Below are 21,047 nucleotides of genomic sequence, written 5' to 3' on the forward strand. Positions count from 1 at the left end.
TATCTACCAACAAAAAATTGAATAAACCTTTTTATGCTCTACTTGTGTAGTATATGGAATTGATTTTCATTTTCATGAAAATTAATCCAAACAGATCAACTTATTTCAGTAATCGTGTCAAAATAATTATAATTATTTATTTTGTGTTAAAAAAATACTACTTATTCTATTTATAATAAATAACTATTAATATTTTTCTAAATTATAAAAAAAAACTTTTAAACATATAAATTTTTAAATTATTTTTATATTTTTAATTATTTTATAATTTGTGCTACTAATATAATCACTCTTTACTTATATGAGTGGAAATATTTATTTAGTTGATATATAAGATACTAATTAATACTACAACTATTTGTAGAACATAGTATAAATTTATGACATATAAATATTTTTTTTTAATTTTAATGAATTAAATATTTATTTTTTATAAATAGAACTTGAAATAGTATGTCACATTAAGTCAACTTACATGTTAAAACAATTACAAATAATTTATTTTGTATTAAAAAGTGCGTCGTGCTTAGCAATCAAGATATCATATTTTATCGAAATTTTATTTTGAAATGTAAACTTTATATGAAATCTTAACTTGATACCTTAGAAAATCATTCAAATTTCATCAAATTATTTACTTCTTATAATTTTTTTCCTTTCTTAAATATATCATAAACTCTCAATAATTATATGAATAAAAAAAATAATGCTGCAAAGGTTTATATAAAGAAAAATTGATGGATCGATAACACTTCTTATAACAATTCAAAAAGTTAGACAACTAAATTCAAGTAAAACTTATTAAGGGGGAAAAAAACACCTCCAAATGGAACAATCTACGTACCTCCACCAAATGAACCAAAACCAATGTATTAATGTGAACAGTGGCAGTTCTGCTGGGACAGTGAAAGCACCTTCTCAATGTGAACATATGAAAAGCATCTAGCTATTCTTTCACCTCTGTCACCGTTTCAAATTTTGACGTGAAGGCTTTTTTTGTTGCTTACTTTTTATTCCACGCGAAAGACTTGAAGCTCACACATTCTTTGTCATTTTATTAACATCAACCCACCAATTGGGTAACTTAGATGGGTTGTTTCTTCATCTATGTATCAATCCATCCTTTTGGAACATTGATTATGTTTAATAAAATAAAAAATCTAGATGTTGAAATTTTAGTGTTAAAACTGTACTTACGGAAGGTTAATTGGTTAAGTATTTATGGATGAGAGATCTTGAATATAAAAATTACATTCAGCTTCAACTCTCCAACCTGTTATTCCCTTCACTGTAAAACATTCAAATATGAAACTTTCTTATGAGAATTAATTTTTTATCACTCGCAATAACAGGAATAAAAAGTTACATATTGAACGTAATGTTTGAAAGTATTTTTTTAATATACAAAACATGCTTAACAAAATATTATAAATGATAATATAAATATTATGTTGAGCAGGCAAGCATCGATTATTTCCTTCTATAAGGGAAAAACAACCCCTAATTCTATACAGCGGCACAATAAATTTAGTTGGTAGTGTTCGGCTTGATTACTATTTATTTTAGAAGCTGCTTTAAAGTTTAAATTAGAAATAATACATTATCAGAAATAAAAATAAAGCCATTTGAATTTCAATACTCTCAATGCATTCTAATTAAACTCTAAAAAAATAAGAGTTTACCCCTTTATATACAGATACGGCTTGGTATGATGACTGTACATGATCAATGTAGCAGCAGCCTGCATGGGATCTTGTAACTAGAGCTATTATTCAAAGATGATAGCCAATCCTACAATGGCTTTGCTTCTATTCTATGTGATTAAGTAGGACGATGCCCACCCTAGGGGGGTATAGACTAAAAGGTCAAGGATGGAACCCACAAAAATGAAAATTTCAATACTAGATAGATACTTGTCATGTCAGTTTGTGATTTACGACATCACAGGGAATGAATGTGTTTTATCCTCTGAATAGCTTGCTTAACCTTTGTCGACGGTTCTTCATACAAAATGTTAGGGTCGTCAAACTCAGATGCCAAGCTTCGATCGCCAAGAAGAGCACGGAATGTGTCTGCCACCGAGTATGAAAGAGACTTGAGATTATATCCTCCCTCCAAAAAAAACACACATCGGCCCCCACATAAATCTTTCGCTAGTTGTTTAATGCTGGACGTTAGCATGTAATATGTTGCAGTTGTATATTGAAGATTAGCTAGTGGATCCAACACGTGGCCGTCATACCTAACAAATGAACATGAAATTCCAAATGTAAAGATAAGATTGGCACAATTTGTATGCATAGGCCTCTAATTGCTATAAAAATCCAATCCAAATTTCATAGTAGAATCAAGTTTGTAAGTGTGCATGGGAACTAAAATTCACCAGGTGCGCTGGAATGCATTGATGAGAATGATTCAGTGAAAGACTCACCCAGCAGAAACGAGAATGATGTCTGGTTTAAATCTTTGAGCACATGGTACAATGACTTCATCAAATACGGTTCTAATAGCAGTATCCCCTGAGCCTCCGGGAAGAGGCAAATTTAGAGTGGTTCCTTCACCATCTCCACTACCCACCTCATCAAATTTACCGGTACCTGGATAGCTTCCATCCTGTGCCACAAAAATCATTAAATATATGTCATACTATTTCTTTTCTTCACATTTTAGCACACCAATAAGTCTCGTACTATTTCTTATCTTCACATAATTTTAGACATTACCGTATCTGATTGAGGCTTCTCTTTTTAATTTGTGAAGTTTGTCTAGTTTATTTTGTCCAAGTGTATAATATTCCTGTGGTGAGGGTTACAATTTCCTAACTACACTAGTATTTTAGAAGATATTACGCTTACATAAAAAATCAGGGGAGATATTGCAATTACCCCAAAAGAAAAGCATCAGACACAAAACAGTTTGGCACTTTCACCATGGCTTCAAATGTAGAATTAGCACTGATAAGAACTTGATACCTTGGAATTTAACATACATAATTGATGAGTCACTGACTCATGTAGTAAATTTAATGCTTCCGATGCTTTTCATTGAATAAATAATCTAAATTAGTGTAATTAATTAAAAAATTTAATGAAAAAATGTTATTACTTGGAGTACACTATATTGTTCAATTATTAATATTTTACAGTTGGTTTTTGAAAGTTTTAGAAGAGTAAATTGCAATTGAATTTGGTGGAAAGAAGTGAAATACTGCAGAGCTCTTTGTGGGCACACGCATAGCTGACTATGGGGACACGAGTTTAACATAACATATAAAAATAGAATTTTCTGCTAAAGATGAAGACGAAAATAGTGGCAAACAGAACAAAGAGTCCTAGGGTGGCACTCTCCGAGGAAACAACAAATACAGGTCCCTTCTGCAGTCCCTTTCATGAGGAGCACCACAACTCTAATATCAAACTGCGGAGAATTGTGGAAGACAAAGCTTTCAAGCTTAATGAAGGAGAATATGAACCCATATGCCTCACCATTCAAACCAGGAATTGGGAATTCCTCCATGGGTTAATTGGAAAAGGGTTTCAGACTTTGGTTCATGAATTTTACACGAATGCAAAGTTCAATCCTCAAGCTGATATCAATCTTTCTCCATACCACACCATGGTGCGAGGCACCAAAGTCTCATTCATTCCAGGTGTAATAAGCAGAGTCCTGAAAATTACCAAACCAGCTCCTAAACCTATGAAGGATGATTATACACTGTTGTTGTAGCAAACCCCAAACTATGAAGCCACAATCAGAATTCTATGCAAATCAGAAGCAGAGTGGAGACCTCTAGGTAGTTCTAAGCCACGTAGCTTATTGGTGAGTGATCTTCTACCCATCCCAAGAGCTTGGTTCCAATGTATTATTGGATCTTTTACCCCAGTCCTGCATGATACCACACTGTTGCTGAGGCGAGCTCAACTCTTATACTGCATTATCATGAGAATTGATACTAATGTTGCAAAAGTAATTTATCAAGAGCTTCGCCAAATCATGGAGGATGACAACCAATGGTCACTAGCTTACCCGTCCCTGATTACCCTACCGTGTGAAGAAGCTAAGGTGGCAATTGTACCAAATGATATCCCGGTTCAGAAACCAAAGTGAATCCCTGCCTCTACCATAGATGCATGTACAGAGAAATCTAGCAAAAGACCCAAAAGACGACCCTCAGCAGCCTCTCCTTCAACTTCATCCAATATGACCAGCAAACAACAATTGAACCTAGTTCTCAGTGGCATTACCTAACTCCAAAAGACCACCAGCAGACAGGCACAGTTATTGATGCAAGGAATGGTGCGATTGGAAGCAAAGGTGGATAGAATTACTCAGGACCTGCCTCTACCATCTTATTATGGTACCACATTTCCCTATACCACTCAACATCAGCTCTAAGTAAAATTAAAAAAAAAAAATTGTACAATAATCTATACTTATTAATTTAATATAGACATAAAATTTCAAGAATCTGAACAAATTTGAACTAAAATAAATCTGTAAACATGGCATCTAAAAACATCAGTAAACTAATAGCCTAATAACACAAACAGAAAAGAGAAACATTGGTAACAGATACCATTTCAGAATAAAAAATATAGTCAGATGCAGGACCAAACTAGTAGCTTACTTGATGAAATGAAAGGAAGAATATATCTGGATCATCATAGAAAGCATCATTTGTTCCATTCCCATGATGAACATCAAAGTCAATTATAAACACACACTTCAGTCCATGAACACGCTGAGCATAACGGGCTGCAATGGCTACATTTCCAAAAATGCAGAAGCCCATAGGTCCTTGTGGAACAGCATGGTGTCCTGGCGGTCTTATCAAAGCAAAACCAGTGGGTGCATCTCCCTTTATCTTTGAACCTGCAACCTGAATATGAAATTGAATAAGAGAAATTTACACCCAAATAAGAAATACATAAAATCAAGAACAGGATTTTTATATCTAACAAACCCCTCATGTAAGAGCCAACTTGAAGAATAGACAATGTACAGGACCTGGACCTTGTGCACAAGTTCAACTTATTTATGAAGAACAGGGGTGGCAAGGATCAAAAATATTGACCATTTGGTCATAGAAGCTTTGGTAACATATTTCAAAAAGCTCAAGCCAGCAAGTGGAGACTCAAGAATTATTTTTTCTTTTTTTATATCTAACAACTCAGAATATACTGGACACAACAAAATCCAATCAAGAAGACACACTTTAGTTCCAAAACTTGTTATATTTGTCACTCCCCACCTCCCCCAGTCATTGGAAGATTCAAACAAAGGTAGCTATAAACATTTTCAGCCAATATATTATTCCAATAAAGCAAAGATCCAAATTTCCAACAAAGAACTAAACATCCATTTCCAGTATGTATGTCACAAGAAGGGGCTACATACATATCCATAATCCATATCCACTCACTTACCGCTCCCCAAAACACACACAGATTATTACCAAGAGATGGACAATCCAGGTTGAGAGATCACCACTGAGTCAATTAAGGCTAATCCAGCACCAGCAGCAATTATTGACTCCTGGAAGGTCTGCATCATGAATACAACCATAAGAATGCAAAAAACACAACATCAATCATATTTCTCATTGGTAAATGTATCTACTACCATAATGAACTAAAATGTAAAGTTTCTAGAAAAGAATGACTTTCAGCAAAAACTACAAGCTTGGGAAAGAAACATATTGCCCTAAGCAGAGCACTTACAGATGCAGTAGCATATGTTGGTCCAGAACCATCAATGAAAATGAGGCCCTTCTCCAAAGCTTGATCCATAACCTATAAAGATTGGGAAGAGGAAATATGACAAACTTCAGAACAAGAATTTTTGGTGCCATGGTAAAATCAGATTAAATGCAAATTATTAAATGGTTGACAATGGCCAGTGATGGGGAAAATTTGAACTAAAACTAGGATACTGGAGAAAGGATTAATCAGAATTCAAAAGCCATTAGTAAAACATCTATTTAAGCACAAATACCAAGTGAACAATTCACTGTGAGCAGCAATTCTTGATTGATGTTTTATCATCACTGTGCATTAAACAAGAAGTAAAGAATGCATCAAGTGAAATTAATCAACGAAAGCAATGCCAAAGCACACCGCAAATTCAACAAATAAATATTTCTTAAGATGCATCATGCATTGCTGGAAACTGGAAAGACAAGAGCGAGATTAGGAAACAAAATGCAAGGCAAAAAAGAAAGCATAGCTGCATAAGCAATAAACAAAGGACATCTCCTAACCACAATTTAATTAGTACAATATAAATTAAAAGGCATTATAATTTAGAAAACACAATATCTCACAGCAAGAATAATTGATGCCAAGGAAAACAGTGAAAAAAAAAAAAAATAGGTTACCTTTTCAAGCCCAGAAACATAGGTTCTTGCATGCACACTTGCAATATCATCAACTGAAGCAGGCTCAAAATGTTGAAGTTCAATTACCTCAGAGCCACGGAACTGAATCATACATAACATGAAGTTGTAAATATGAAAACATAAGTTCACATTATCATCCACTTAAGGCAGTCCTTTTTTTAAACTGGCAAGCATTCTCTAGCTGACTCCTGTGCACAAAGTACAAACCCTATAGCCACAGATAGCCTAGGGAAGTTCATTTGTCTTTCAATCAAACAGAAAACTTGGCAAATTAGCAAAAGAAGAAGGTGATACACTCAAGATAATAAAATGTAGCTTAATGTACTTTATTTAGTAAACAGTTTTTCTTTCTTTTTGGGGAGTTCAACTTTGGAAGCAAGATTTGAATGAAAATGATTTTTTGTTTATTTTCTGAATTTCAGGCACAATCAAGCTGTCAAATGCCAATGCCAACATGATATCAAATATTTCAAAAGAAATATGTTGTCAGAAGATTATATACAGATGACAATTATAAAGATTGTGAAGCACAATGTCCATTGCTTTGAGAACCTTTGGAGTGAGCTTCATTTCTTCTAGAGCATCCACAATGGCTGGAACTCTAAAATGTGATTCTGGATGAGACTCCTATAATATGCAGCACATCCAAATTACAATCACATTAATCCGAATAATTCAGACATAGTCTCTATTGGTGTTTCTAACAAAACAAGAAAAACAGAATAAGGGCATTATGCAATAACACAAGTATATAAACAGAATCAAAATTGGAAACATTATCGATATATACACACCTGGTTGTGGCCCATTGATGGAGCAACGGAATATATAAGGCGTGCATCATTCAATTGGTGAATAGAAGGCAGAAAAGAACACGAAATGGACGCTCTGAAACGTTTCTGATTCGTACGGAACGATCGATTATCAAAGACTCTTAAGTCAAAAACATGATGATGAGCTGCGAGAAAGAACGCGTTCCCTGGTACAAGCAAAGCACGATTCCATCTAACTCATTGATAAGCATTTTAATTTTAATTCGGAATCCCACAGCATAATTGGCATCAAACACAAACACAGAGTGTGAAATTGGCGTTGTGAAAGTGAAACTGAAAAGAGGAATGAATAGTACCAAACGAAGAAGAAGAGCGAGGAAGTTTGTGAAGGTGCATTGAGACGAACGAGTTAGCCAACTCACCAACTATTACTCACTGCCACATGAACTTCACCCTCTCCTTATCGGTTTATCTCTCTTTTCATTAATGACAAATATTCTGGTTTTTTTTTTTTCCCTATAAGGCGTGTGGAAAATTTCTTGATTATCTTTTTAAGTTATATTGAAAGGTTGTGGATTATTTTTATTAAATGGTTTTTTATTTTTACTTATTATTATTTGTGATACTCGTCAATAATCCCTATTATGTACTAGATGACTAAAATTCTAAAAAGTTTTATATTATCAATATAAAAATAAATTAAATTTGTAATAAAGAAAATATTTGTTAAATATTAATTAATAAACACAATTTTATTCAAAGATAACGTGAAAAGGTTGACTTATATGTTGTTGTAGTTTTTTAATTTTTTAAAAATAACTCTTACTTAAAAATTTCAATTTTTTTATTTTTCATCTGAATTTATGAAAGATTTGTAAAGGATTTGGAACATGAAATAAGCTTAAAATTTTAAAAATAGATATTAAAAATTTAACAAATTTAAAGATTTTATAAGATTAGAGATCAAGATTTGAATAAAAAAATTGATATTTTTATACTTTAAATTAAATTTAATATTTTAATTAATTAATTTTGAGTAAAGAATAATTTAATTTGTAAACATTTAAAGTAACAAATAAAAAATTAAGATTTTTAGAATAAAAAAGAGAGAGCAAATTTAGGTATAATATTTAAGTAGTTTTAATATCATTTTATAATTAAAACTATAATTTATATAAGTAATGGGAGGATTAAGTGTCATGATTATTAAAGCAAAACTCTAGTTTTGATTTTAAAAAATTATAAAAAATTCCTCTTAACTTTTATTTTAAAAAATTAATAAAGAATCAATTTTGTTAAATTATAAAGGTAGAAAAATTCAATTAATTCGAATAAAGCTTAAAGAGTCAAAATACACATAATTTAAAATAGAAGAACTAAAAAAGTAATTAAACTTTAAAAAAATCATAAATGAGCTAATGAATTCATTTAAAATTTTAAAAACTCCAACAAAATTAAATCCAAACTTTAAATTTATCTCATTTAAATTAAGTAAATTAAACTCAAACATTTGTTTTCATTCCCTAAATTTAGGCTTCCAATTTTCAGCTCTTCTTCACTTGTTTAACCCCTACTTCAAACTTCAAAGTAATGTCTATGCATTGTGAGTAGTCTTTGGTTGGAAAGAGTTAATCTTAATATACGTTTGTCATTTGAATATTTGAGAACTCGAACGGGTGAAAATTCAGACACACTAAATATTAATATATTGTCTGAAAAAGTCGTTAATTATCAAACCACTGATTTTCAATGTGAAAGCAGACAACATGTTTAGCTCACTGTGTGCTAATAAGAACAGGTTTATTACTGGATATAGCTGGCTTTAGGATCTACATTTATAATTTCTAAATTAATCATCACAATTTTTTAGTCCTCAATGGCCTGACACAACGCACAGATTCATAAACAAGATCGTCACCAGAAGGAATAATATTCTCTTTATTTTGTTTTGTTTGCATAAAATGCAATAAATCTTTCTTTGCATAAAATAAAATAAAAATAATTTATTTTAATAAATAAAAAATTATTAAAATAAGTAAATACAAAATAATTGGAAGTTATAAACTTGTTTCCCAGTTGAACTGTGTATGGATGGGCCTTGAACCTCCTTTGTTCACTGTTTGTCTTTTTATGAGTTTAGAACCTCAAATTTATATGATATCGTCATGGGAAATTTTTTAATGGATTCCTTAATTATTGATATCCCCAATTTTAGAGGCTTCTTTAACGGATTGAATAAATTCAATTAGTTTTAATTAATAGATTATACTCACTACCCTCCATTCCAATAATTTATTCGACTAACCTCTTCCAAGATAAGGATTTTATGTAAGGAATAGCTACATTTTAAAGAAAATTATTACATATGACGAGGAGATTTAGTGTTTAATAATAATAAAAACAAAATCTTAAGACAGTTGATTATGAAAAGTGTATATAGTTTCCTGCAATATATATCTGAGTTTTCTCTTACAATTGTATCCCACTCAGGGTCTATTTAATAAAATTAACTAAAAATTTATATAAGATATTTGAAAATTTATAACTGTAGCTTGTACTTATAATTAACTGATTGAATTAGAATTACTTAATAAAATTATTTGTATAAATAGTTAAAATATATTAAATAATTGCAAAATATTTAAATTATTTTACATGAGTATAAATTATTAAAAATTTAAAAAAAAATAAAAATAAAATATTAGAAGCTTACTTCTAATCAACCAAATATTAGCTAGAGTAATTTTGTTATAGCTTTATTTTCAAAAGTTATAATTTTTTATTTTTCTTTACCAAATAATTTAATTGATTTATTGACTTAAAAAACAAAGTATAATTCTTAAATAAACTATTAACTTTTGTTACTAAATACACTTTAATTCACATAATTGAAATGTTTCACTAAGCTACAAAAGACAATATGCATTAAGTTGGAACATTTGCTTATTCTCTGGATTTAGATGGGATCCGGTGTCAAAGGCAAATCATAGTGTATAATATAGAGGGTCACATCATTGGTAGAAGCATAAAACTGTTATCAGCAAAGACAAAAGAAGAGGCCATAGCATTTTCTCATCAGCGAAGGCGAAGGAAAAAGCGACACATAATTAAAATAATAATAATAATAATTAAAGTGATTAAGACCATCAACTAATAACTAAGCAAACTTCCTCACCTAATAAAAAAAGGCATTCAAATCCAATGTTCTAAAGTCACTTGGAATGGATTGGACGTTTGTGGTGCAGAATTTTTTTTGGTAGTTTTAATAATTGAATAGTGAAAGAGGAGAGGTTCACGGGCTAGCAAAGTGTTTGTTTTTTTTTTTACTTTAATTTATTTTATTTATCAAATTAAACTTTGATTCTTATTAATCCACGTAGTAAAATTATACTAATGTGACAATGAGTTGTTGTGGGTGGGGCAAGTGGCAAGTGAGAGGTCAAGGATGTACCTAATTGACCCCAGAAAGCGTTCACGGGTTCTTCAGCTTCCTCCATGACACTGAATCAGATATTGCAATCCAGACAAGTTTCTTGAATAAATAAATAAGTAAATTGTTAAAAAATTAATCACTACTCATAATTCTTTCAACGTTTTGTATGGATTTCCATTCTTAAGTCCATCATTTTCTTATTAATTCATATTCTTAAGATGTTGCAACAACATTTGTTGACTAATTAAGCTCGACTATATTTTGTGGGGAATAATTTTTTGGTTTGCTTAAGATGTAATAATGTATCTTCAGAGAGGCTTTCACCCAATTCCAAGTAGCAATCACGCAGTTACTTATCTAAGAAGATATAATCACATTACATTCAACAAATTCTTATAGAGGGTTTGGTTGGTTAATGCAGTTTTTTTCCCCTAATTTTATTAATTGAGTAACTGCACAAATTGGTTTCTAAAGGTGATAATTTTTTATTTATTTATTTGGTTACTTTTGATCTTTGAAAGTTTAATTTTGTACAATTAGATGTTCAAATGTATTAATTTACTCACATTTTAATCTTTAAGAGAATTATTTTACCTTAAAAATATTGTTTTGTATAATGTGGTTTCTGAACATTAATTTATATGTTTTTTATTTTTATTGTTCTTGAGTGTTTGTGAAATAATGACTAAAATGCGTCCAAGTTAACATATTTGATTACTAAACTATACAAAATAAAAGTTTCAAAAACTAAAAAAGAAAACAAAATTCTAGTTTCTAAATCAAATTGTATATTTAATCATTACTAATTAGACGGATAAGATGATCACATATATTTCGTGGGAATGATTTTATCAGTGTGCCAAAGATAGAAATAGAGAAACTAATGCATGACAGAAGATAATTGTATGTAGTAAATGCTTGGACCTCAAGACAAAGATGAAAATTGAAGAGCTTATCAAATTACACAGTTATGGAAGATTTTGATTCGTTCTGGAGCAATATGAAATTTCAGCCACAAATTTGATGACCCAAGGGACCACCACTTTGTTGATTCCCAAATCCTAGTGTCCTAACACGTCACTCCAAAATGCTAGTGGTTTGTACTTAGTCTTTTTCAGTAATTACATTAATAGCCATTCATAGTTATTTTCCCCCCTAAAAGATCTGTACTGTAATCAATCCTTCACTCATAGAATACACAAAAGTTCCGTACATGTAAGCATAAATCATCCCTGCTATACTAAATATCATTTTTTTATATTATTTATTTGATCAACATAGTATAAATTTAATAAAACAATTAACATTGAAATAAACATGAATTTATATTCATTCAAGCATGTTAATATAAAAAAGACAAATAGAGAAAATGACCAATGTATGTACATATCACTATTAACAAATTCCCACGATTGCATGAATTGGATTGATCATTTAATTCTTTTATAAGCAGACACGAGATTGAAATGATAGAAAAATGATTTGCAAACATCATGATGTAGGTAAAATAGTACTATCATCATGTAATAAAAGGATAGAAGAAACTGAATTGTCATAAATAAAAAATATGCTGTCGAACACGATGATTGGCGAATTAAATTCCACACCCGTCTCAATTATGCTCCAAAAAACCAATGTCCAAAACCATTAGCATCCTCCATTTTACAGTTACTATTGGCATTTGATAACACCCCGAAGCTATGTTTAATGTATAGCTGTCCATTAAACCACGAGAAACCAAAAAGATTCACGTGAATTATTCTATGTTCCATGTGCATAATAAATGTTTAATTTAGGACACACAAATTGGTATGTTAACCAACAAAGTATTAATATATTACTAATCCTTATTAAATATATATTGGATTTACTTACTAACAATTATTGAATTCTTATATTTAAATCGTAAATTTGTATAAGCATCATCCCCTGTGTCAAAATATATAAAATTGGTAGAGAAATAGCAAGAAATGCACGTGAACCTTGTATACAAAGTTCGAGGACCTCAGTGTCTTTTGTAGCTGAATCCCTTCGAACCACTCATTGTTTCACTGTCTGCAGCTGAGGCCAAAACCATTGATTTAAAAAAGAATATACAACAGAGAGGAAGAGAACCAAATGGGTATGGGAATTAGAAGAGAGTGCTAGAAACAACAGAGAGAAACACATAGAAAAAGAGGCATAGCAACCTATTCATATGAAGATGCAAGGCTGTGAGGTTGAGGCCATTGGCATAAACTACAAGATCCACACACACAAAACGGAGCACCCTTTTAAAATCTTCAGCAAATCTGCACAACTTGACACCAAAGAAGATGGTCTAGAATCAGGAGAGAGAGCAAAAGCTGAACAAAGTTGCAGTGGAGTTAGGCATGTGCTGAAGAATGTGAGTTGCCAAGCCAAGCCATGGGAGATCCTAGCAATTGTTGGGCCAAGTGGAGCTGGGAAATCATCATTGCTTGAGATTCTTGCTGGTAAACACAGTCCTCAAAGTGGATCAGTGTTGGTGAACCACAAGCCTGTGAATAAAACTCAGTTCAGAAAGCTCTCAGGGTATGTTACACAAAAGGATACTTTGTTTCCTTTACTTACAGTTGAAGAAACCCTGATGTTTAGTGCACAGCTAAGGCTAAAGCTTTGTCAAGAACAGCTTTGCTCAAGGGTCAAGTCACTGATTCAAGAGCTTGGACTTGATCATGTTGCTGGCACTAGAATTGGTGATGAACGGGTCAGAGGTATATCTGGTGGTGAGAGGCGCAGGGTCTCTATTGGTGTTGAAGTCATACATGATCCTAAAGTGCTGATTCTTGATGAGCCAACTTCAGGTCTTGATAGTACTTCTGCCTTACAAATAATTGATATGCTTAAGGTCATGGCAGACACTAGGGGAAGAACTATAATTCTTAGTATCCATCAACCTGGGTTCAGAATAGTGAAGCTGTTCAATTCATTGTTGTTGTTGGCCAATGGCTGTGTGTTGCATCATGGAACTGCGGATTTGCTGGGTGTGAATCTAAGATTAATGGGTTTAGAGCTTCCCCTTCATGTTAATGTAGTTGAATTTGCCATTGAGTCCATTGATACCATTCAGCAACACCAGAAATGTGTGCCAGTTCAGGTAGAAACACCAAGGCAATTGCCAGGGACAATGCAACCGAAGAAAGGTGAGGATGAAACAGGTGAGGGTAGGAGTGGTAAGTTCACTTTGCAACAGCTCTTTCAGCAATCCAAGGTAATTGATGAGGAAATCATCAATGCTGGAATGGATTTCACTTGTGATTTTGCTAATTCTAGATTGAGAGAAACTATGATCCTCGCTCATAGGTTCTCCAAAAACATATTTCGTACAAAAGAGCTATTTGCATGCAGGACAATTCAGATGCTGGTTTCTGGCCTGGTTTTGGGGTCCATCTTTTGCAACCTCAAGGATGATCTAGTTGGAACAGTAGAAAGGGTAGGACTATTTGCTTTCATATTAACGTTTTTGTTATCAAGCAGCATAGAAGCTCTACCAATTTTTCTGCAAGAAAGGGAGATTCTAATGAAGGAAACATCTTGTGGAAGCTACCGTATATCATCCTATGCTATTGCCAATGGCCTAGTATACTTGCCATTTCTTCTTATCCTGGCCATTTTGTTCACAATGCCCTTATACTGGCTTGTTGGGCTCAACCGGAATTTCTTGGCATTTTTGCACTTTTTGTTGCTGATATGGCTGATTCTATATACAGCCAATTCAGTTGTGGTGTGTTTCAGTGCTTTGGTGCCTAATTTCATTGTTGGAAATTCAGTGATTGCTGGTGTTATAGGGTCGTTCTTCTTGTTTTCTGGATACTTCATATCAAAGCAGGAGATTCCAAATTACTGGATATTCATGCATTATATATCACTGTTTAAGTATCCGTTTGAAGGGTTCCTGATCAATGAGTTCTCCAACTCGGGAAAGTGCTTGGAGTACTTGTTTGGGGCATGTGTGAAGAGCGGAGAGGATGTGCTTAAAGAAGAAGGTTTTGGGGGTGAGAGTAGTAGATGGAAGAATGTTGGGGTCACGGTTTGCTTCATCTTGCTTTACAGGTTCATTTCTTATGTTATTCTTAGATACAGATGCAGGGCTGTCACCGACTAGAGCCTATGGTGACTCTCTCTCTCTCTGGTTCACATGTCTTGGATTTTACTTCTGATAGCAACCAATGAAGATATTATCAACAAAAAAAGTATAAAGAATTATAGGTTCGGTCATTGCCAACAAATTGTACTAACACGATATTATGTTGGTTTTTGCTTTACATGATTACTTAATTCACACCATTGTCTTTCTCGACCATATCTAGATTCCTTATTTCTTCATAATTTTCCATGTCCTAATCAACTAGCTTACTTCTGAAAATGAACAATGAACATGGAATTATGCTAAAACTTTTGAACTTCACGCCAGGCTTGCTTAGCAGGTCTAATTTCAATTAGAACTCTATAACCAGGTATAAAGAAACAGAGTATTTTGTGGGAGCAAAGTAATTGAGTATTAAAATCAGTACAACGCAAAACAATTGATAAACACAGAATTATCCTCTGCTTATGAATCCCATATTCCCTATCATTATTTGTAAATTAAGTAAAATCCGCACGAAGAGTGCTACTAATGTTCTCTAGCATACCCATTCTAATGTATTATTTGTTTAGAAACACAAAATTATGAGGCGAAAACATAATTTTAGTTAAAAAAAATGTGTTAAACAAAATATTATTAACATTTCTCAATTAGTGAATGTTTATGCCCAAGTGCCCTAATGATCCCGAGATGCATCCATTCTGTAAATTAGTAGCACTCAACTTATTGTTCTGGTTTGACACCAAAAAACTAAAACTCATTGTTCTGGCAATCAAGCAGAGCTATTATCAACACCATTGAATCCCATTTTTAACAGCAAGTAAGCAGATAGGAAGAATGACCTTTGCTGCATTGAAGGCCGATAGTACCTACAAAAGAAGATTTCCTTCCAGATTCTGCAGCTTAGTTGTGCACATCACCCTCACCTAAACAACAGAAGTTTGGACTAACTTATCATGAATTTCCACCCTTTTTCCAAATTTTAAGAAAAGAAAGGATAATCAGATTTAATCATTGACCAAAACCCCTTACCTTATAACGTAGGACTGGTTTAGATTCAACCTCCCGTGTAACTTTCATTAGGAGCGGCAAAACGGGCCAGCTCGTCCCACTAAAAGCCCACCTAAAACTGAACTAACATAAGCCTGTTCCTTTTAAAAAATAGGCCAGATTTTTAAGTCTATCTCATTCAACAGTAGACTGATAAGCTAACGGGCCAACCCGCAAAAAATTTATAAAAAAAATTCATAGGTCACTAGATTAATAAACTAACCTACTGAAAATTAACAAATAAATAAATAAAAGAAGTTACAATAAAATAATAAAAAAACATTTAAAAATATTTTTATATTAATAAAAATTAATATTTAATTATTTTTTACTTTTAAAAATAAAATTTAAGCCCAACGCACCAATCTGTCCCAACCTATCATTGACCCACCAATTAGGCCAGTCCCATTTTAACACTCCTAAGTTTCTTCATCGTCAAATGTCTCGTAGCTAACTTGCTTATCTTTTCTGTAAGAATTCACAAAATAATTACATTTTCTCCTTTGTGGGATGTCTTTTATCTTTAACCGTGAAAAGTTGAAAACATGCACACTAACACATATTGCCTCATTTGTTTCCTGCTCAGTCTCCCATCACATTTCCCCCTCTACCAACCAGTAAAAATATCTGAAATACAATGGACCTAAAGACAGATGAAAATTGAAGTCTTGTCAAATTACACAGTTATTGAAGATTTTGATTCGTTCTGGAGCATTATGAAATTTCAGCCACAAATTTGATGAGCCAGGGGACCACCACTTTGTTGATTGCCAAATCCTAATGTCCTAACATATAACTCCAAAATGCTATTGGGGAGTACTTGGTGTTACTCAATAATTACATCATTAACCATTTAATGCGAAAGAACCATATTAACATTTTGAAATACAGAAAGAACCCTTAAATGAAGGTTAAATGGGGAAGGGCAATAGTGCATCAAATGAACAATTTTCATTTGCATATTTAAAAAGTGAATAAATTGCTGAAAATTTATGTGACTCATCTTACTAATATATATGCTTTACATCAATACAAAGTAAGGGAGTGAAAATAAATAAAAAGTATATATATTGTCAACACAATATTTTCACTTCCTACCAAGCAACTGATTTCAATGAGAGCTGGGTTATAACTCATTTATCACTATCATGCAAGAGGGCCCCTCTTACTTTGGTCCTGCCCGGGAGAAAAAGGAGAATGAGTATACGATGATAATAGCGGTAGTACTAGAATTAAGGTTAATAAGACAGAAAAAGAACACTTGCCTGCGATATGCTGGCATCGCACGATTCTTGATCTTTGTAGAACCTGTATCCCAAGCAGCTTGCTTATCTGCAAGTGAACAGGATAGTGAAAAACAAGTTTTTTCATTAACCCAAGGTTGAATAAATCCAAGGGATGATGAATAAAAGCCAAAAGCATCTTGTACAACGAACAGTAAAACATAAACAAAAGATCTTTCATATTCCAGAATATTCAAAATGGGGCTAGCACTTGCATCTCTTCTCTTTTTCTTTCAGGTTAAAATAGATCCAATAATTCAAATAATTAACATAGTCACCCTTGACACATTTTTTTTCCAATATTTACAAACAGACTCACCATGTGTACCACACTACAACAGACAAGTCCGTAAAACCTTCAACCCAGATAACAATTTTGGAACAACTTTATCAGCAAAAGACTGACTTTCCAGAATGACAGTATATAACACACCTGGAGAGTTTTGCAATCCATCATTAGAAACACCTTTTTCTGGGCCACAAAGCTTTTGAAACTTCTGCCGCTGTTCCAGTTGTATGGTTTCATTTCTTTCCTGGCAGGTAGACAGAGTGCTCATAATAAGCTGACAATTATTAAGGGGAAAAAGAGCTAATCTTACCAACTTATTATAGCAGCAAATGGATGAAAGTTAACTTTCCATCCCAAACGTATAAGAATAAAAACTTATCTAATTAACTTCAAATTCTGAGGGTATCTTAAAGGTGAAATATAGCCAAAGTTTTCGATAGAAATCATTCAGGCATAATTGCTGTTTGACCAAAGAAAACCCCATAATTAGTCTGTGAAAATAAGAGAAGAACCATATCATACTGCATAATTCATAAGGCCTTCAGAATATAACAGTGAATCCCACACTAAAAGAATGAGAAGCACATAATATTCAGCCATTATTAGTTCAGAAGTTTCCAATATAACTTTTGACACTGCTGTAAAGTAGGAATGCTAAATCGATTCCTACCAAACCAAACCAAAAAATATGATCTGAGAAATCAATCAAAAAATCATAACATATCCCCTGTGATGTAATAATTTGACACAATTTGGTTATTATACCTTTTCAGCTGCTAACATGTTTGTCAACTCAACAGAGTGCTCTTGTTCTGAAAACACAATAAATAAAAGTACAGTTAGTTCCAGCATACAACAAAGATATGTTAGAACATTTTACAGCAATAGTTTGTTCAATGATCAAGAATAAATTTCAGAATGACAACTATACAAATAAAATGTTATTTTTTAAAAACCAATGAGCTTTCACCGTCAAATTCCTTAAATTTCAACATAGTATAATTATCATCCAACATAATACATTTATCATTTATAAACATGGTTAGAAAGAACCACACAAAAATAAGACCTAACTTCAGATTCAAAAGATTGCTGCAAGAAGAGGATGATCAAACCTTTCACCAGAGAGCACTCTTTGCTTCTCATTGCCTCAAAGAGGCTAAAGGCAACATTTGACCTAACTTTAATAGCAGTGGAATCCACAAGTTTGGTAAGAGGAATGGTGATCAAAGGCATCCCTTTTGATCTCTGAGCTACTAATTTTGCATGACTAACATCTGAAATGCAAAACACAAAAAACAGATACAAGTGACCAATGAGTATGCTCCTTCAACATAACTCCTCAAAAAAAATTAATAATATGGAATTCTTTATCTCATACATCAGAGAACAGTCACAAAGGGTTTAGTTATGCATTGTAAATATAGGGAGGTGTATCCTGCACTTACATAACATAAATCCAACCTATTTGACATCATATTTGAACATAAGATCACAAATTTCTTTAATGATGATACAAATTTAATTAATTCAACTCATTCTATTCATGTTTCTTATTTAAACTTCACGGAAGGTTAACTATATATATATATAATTTGTTACTTCAATGGCCATTAGATTTAGATTTAAGTTAAATGAAAGGTTCAAATTGAGTTTAAGATCATTACCCATATATATATATATATATTGTTAAATCATATACTCTGGCCACCAAAAAAGTTAAATCCTTTATTGACCAGTATCTACAGGGATTCACGGAAGCACTAAAATCAGAAACAAAGAAGATGGTACACACACCAGCAATTAAATTTCCATCAAAATAACACATATATCCTATGATACTTCTATTTGAAAACTCTCAAAGGATATAATCAAAGAGTAGAAGTAAGCATAGTACTAATTACCATCAGAATTGGAATTTGCCTCTAGAATCAGCTTCAGATCTTCTGACTTGAGGGACGTTACAAAATAATCAGCAAACTCTGACCACGAGCCCCCTATTCCAACACTGTCCCTCTGCACAAAAAGGTCAAAAGACGACAGTTATTGTGAACAAAATTATAAAAACAATGATCAAACACAAAATTTAAGCAAACTAACATAATATGGAAGAAGAAGAAAAATTTATTTCATATTCAGGATCAATAACAACATAACTTTAACGTTTCACATTTTTGCAATAAAGCAAATATTTCAAAAAAAAAAAAAAACAATTGAGTTTTATTCAATTCAACCTCTCAATCAAACTGAATCATCAGGAGGTAACACTACGCAATTGCAACCAAAAAAGAAATCTCCATTCACCGTTTGTTTGAAACCAACACTAGGACTCATATTTCTTTCATAAACACAGAATAAAGCAAGAGAAGGTGAATGAGAATGCTCACAATGTCCTCAAGCATGGAGAGTGAGAGACGCGCTTCCCAAGCGTCAGCGACGAAATCGGTGACACGAATTACAATATGAGGAGAATGAGAATGAAGAGCAAAGGCGTGGATCAAAAAGGGACCTAAAGGACATGAACTTTGAGACGGCCTCTCCACTTTGGGTTCACGAAAGATGGGTTCAAAATCTTCAAAGGCCATTGCAATTAAGATTATGCTTCACCAGCTATTAGAGTTAGTACCAAATTATTAGAGAAAGAAAAAACTAGGGTTTCTCAACGAACCTTCATAATTATGAAAAAAATGGCGGGAACTATGAAGACAGAAATGAAGCACAGAAGATGGGTTTGAACGGCATGAGCCGAGCTGGTAGCAACGAAGAAATGGTCTCAGACTCTAGTCAGTCATAAGACATAAATGACGGCATACTACCTACGATAAAAAGTATATAAATTATTTGGACCTTGAAATATCTTGAAATATCATCATTATTTGAAACTTGAAATAAAAGGTATATAATTATTTAACTCATGTGACATTATCTAATATCATAGTTTAATAAATAAAAAATTAAATTATCATAATGCGCATTATCATGATTAAATTATTTTATATATTGAGTATATTATAAATTATAATTAAGAATAAGAATTAATTTGAGTCTTGAAAGTTGTACACCACTTTAATCGATATATTTCTTTCAATGTACTATAAAATTAGTCTTCTCCTTAATATGATCAGTAAGTGAGAAGTACAAAATTCGTCAAACATAATATCTTGATTCAAGACGATATCTATTTACATCATTACAATACAATCATGCATGCATATAAGAAAACAGGTAATCAGAAACATATCCATAAGTGAGCTCAGAGTATCAAGTGCATAATACATAAAATGTAATCATTACATCTAACAATCATCGTAAACAATAATGCCCATATTTTCAACATGCTCAATAAATGTCTTGGGCGGCAACCTTTTTGTCAGAAGATCAGCTATCATAAGGTTTGTGCTAATATGTTCTATTGATACTCTATGTTTCTGTACTTCATCTTTCACAGAAAAGTACTTAAGCTCCATATGCTTAGCATCCTTAGAGTACTTATCGTTCTTAGAGAAAAACACTGCTGCAGAATTATCACAATAAATTTTTAGCAGCCTGGCAATACTGTCGACTATTTTAAGTCTTGAAATAAAGTTCCGCAGCCAGTTAGCCTGAACTGTAGTCTCAAAACATGCTACAAACTCAGCTTCCATGGTAGATGCAGCAACAACTGATTGCTTTGCACTCTTCCATGATACCGCTCCTCTAGCTAAAAGAAACACA

General features: G+C 32.6%; 3 protein-coding genes across 7 annotated transcripts; 1 reads left to right on the forward strand and 2 right to left on the reverse strand.

The window, feature by feature from the left end:
* Positions 1–1,585: 1,585 nt before the first annotated feature.
* LOC113853909 (histone deacetylase 14) lies at positions 1,586–7,628 on the reverse strand. 3 transcript variants are annotated; one of them, XM_027484608.1, is made up of 9 exons: positions 7,527–7,628; positions 7,192–7,376; positions 6,950–7,024; positions 6,377–6,478; positions 5,721–5,792; positions 5,488–5,544; positions 4,628–4,879; positions 2,432–2,613; positions 1,586–2,242 (listed from the first exon to the last, which is right to left on the reverse strand). In XM_027484608.1, the coding sequence occupies exons 1-9, from the start codon at positions 7,564–7,566 to the stop codon at positions 1,942–1,944; spliced, it is 1,266 nt and encodes a 421-aa protein (XP_027340409.1). In that variant the 5' UTR covers positions 7,567–7,628; the 3' UTR covers positions 1,586–1,941. The 3 variants fall into 3 exon arrangements, with proteins under 3 accessions (XP_027340409.1, XP_027340410.1, XP_027340411.1); XM_027484609.1 differs by having other exon boundaries at positions 1,609–2,242; positions 5,491–5,544; XM_027484610.1 differs by lacking the exons at positions 5,488–5,544; positions 5,721–5,792; positions 6,377–6,478 and having other exon boundaries at positions 1,609–2,242.
* Positions 7,629–11,276: 3,648 nt separating this feature from the next.
* LOC113854296 (ABC transporter G family member 5) lies at positions 11,277–15,452 on the forward strand. Its single transcript, XM_027485221.1, has one exon. The coding sequence runs from the start codon at positions 12,801–12,803 to the stop codon at positions 14,727–14,729; it is 1,929 nt and encodes a 642-aa protein (XP_027341022.1). The 5' UTR covers positions 11,277–12,800; the 3' UTR covers positions 14,730–15,452.
* Positions 15,453–16,187: 735 nt separating this feature from the next.
* LOC113856093 lies at positions 16,188–20,101 on the reverse strand. Of its 3 annotated transcripts, XM_027487762.1 has the most exons (8): positions 19,721–19,969; positions 19,238–19,349; positions 18,449–18,610; positions 18,099–18,145; positions 17,478–17,577; positions 17,027–17,093; positions 16,860–16,937; positions 16,188–16,404 (listed from the first exon to the last, which is right to left on the reverse strand). In XM_027487762.1, exons 1-7 carry the CDS (start codon positions 19,916–19,918, stop codon positions 16,895–16,897), a joined length of 729 nt encoding a protein of 242 aa, XP_027343563.1. In that variant the 5' UTR covers positions 19,919–19,969; the 3' UTR covers positions 16,188–16,404; positions 16,860–16,894. The 3 variants fall into 3 exon arrangements, 2 of the variants coding, with proteins under 2 accessions (XP_027343563.1, XP_027343562.1); XM_027487761.1 differs by having other exon boundaries at positions 16,188–16,937; XR_003502860.1 differs by having other exon boundaries at positions 16,188–17,093; positions 17,478–17,793; positions 19,721–20,101.
* Between the last annotated feature and the right edge of the window lie 946 nt (positions 20,102–21,047).

This window comes from Abrus precatorius, unplaced genomic scaffold, assembly GCF_003935025.1.
Source record: "Abrus precatorius isolate BTA unplaced genomic scaffold, Abrus_2018 Scaffold11, whole genome shotgun sequence".
Taxonomy (NCBI): Eukaryota; Viridiplantae; Streptophyta; class Magnoliopsida; order Fabales; family Fabaceae; genus Abrus; species Abrus precatorius.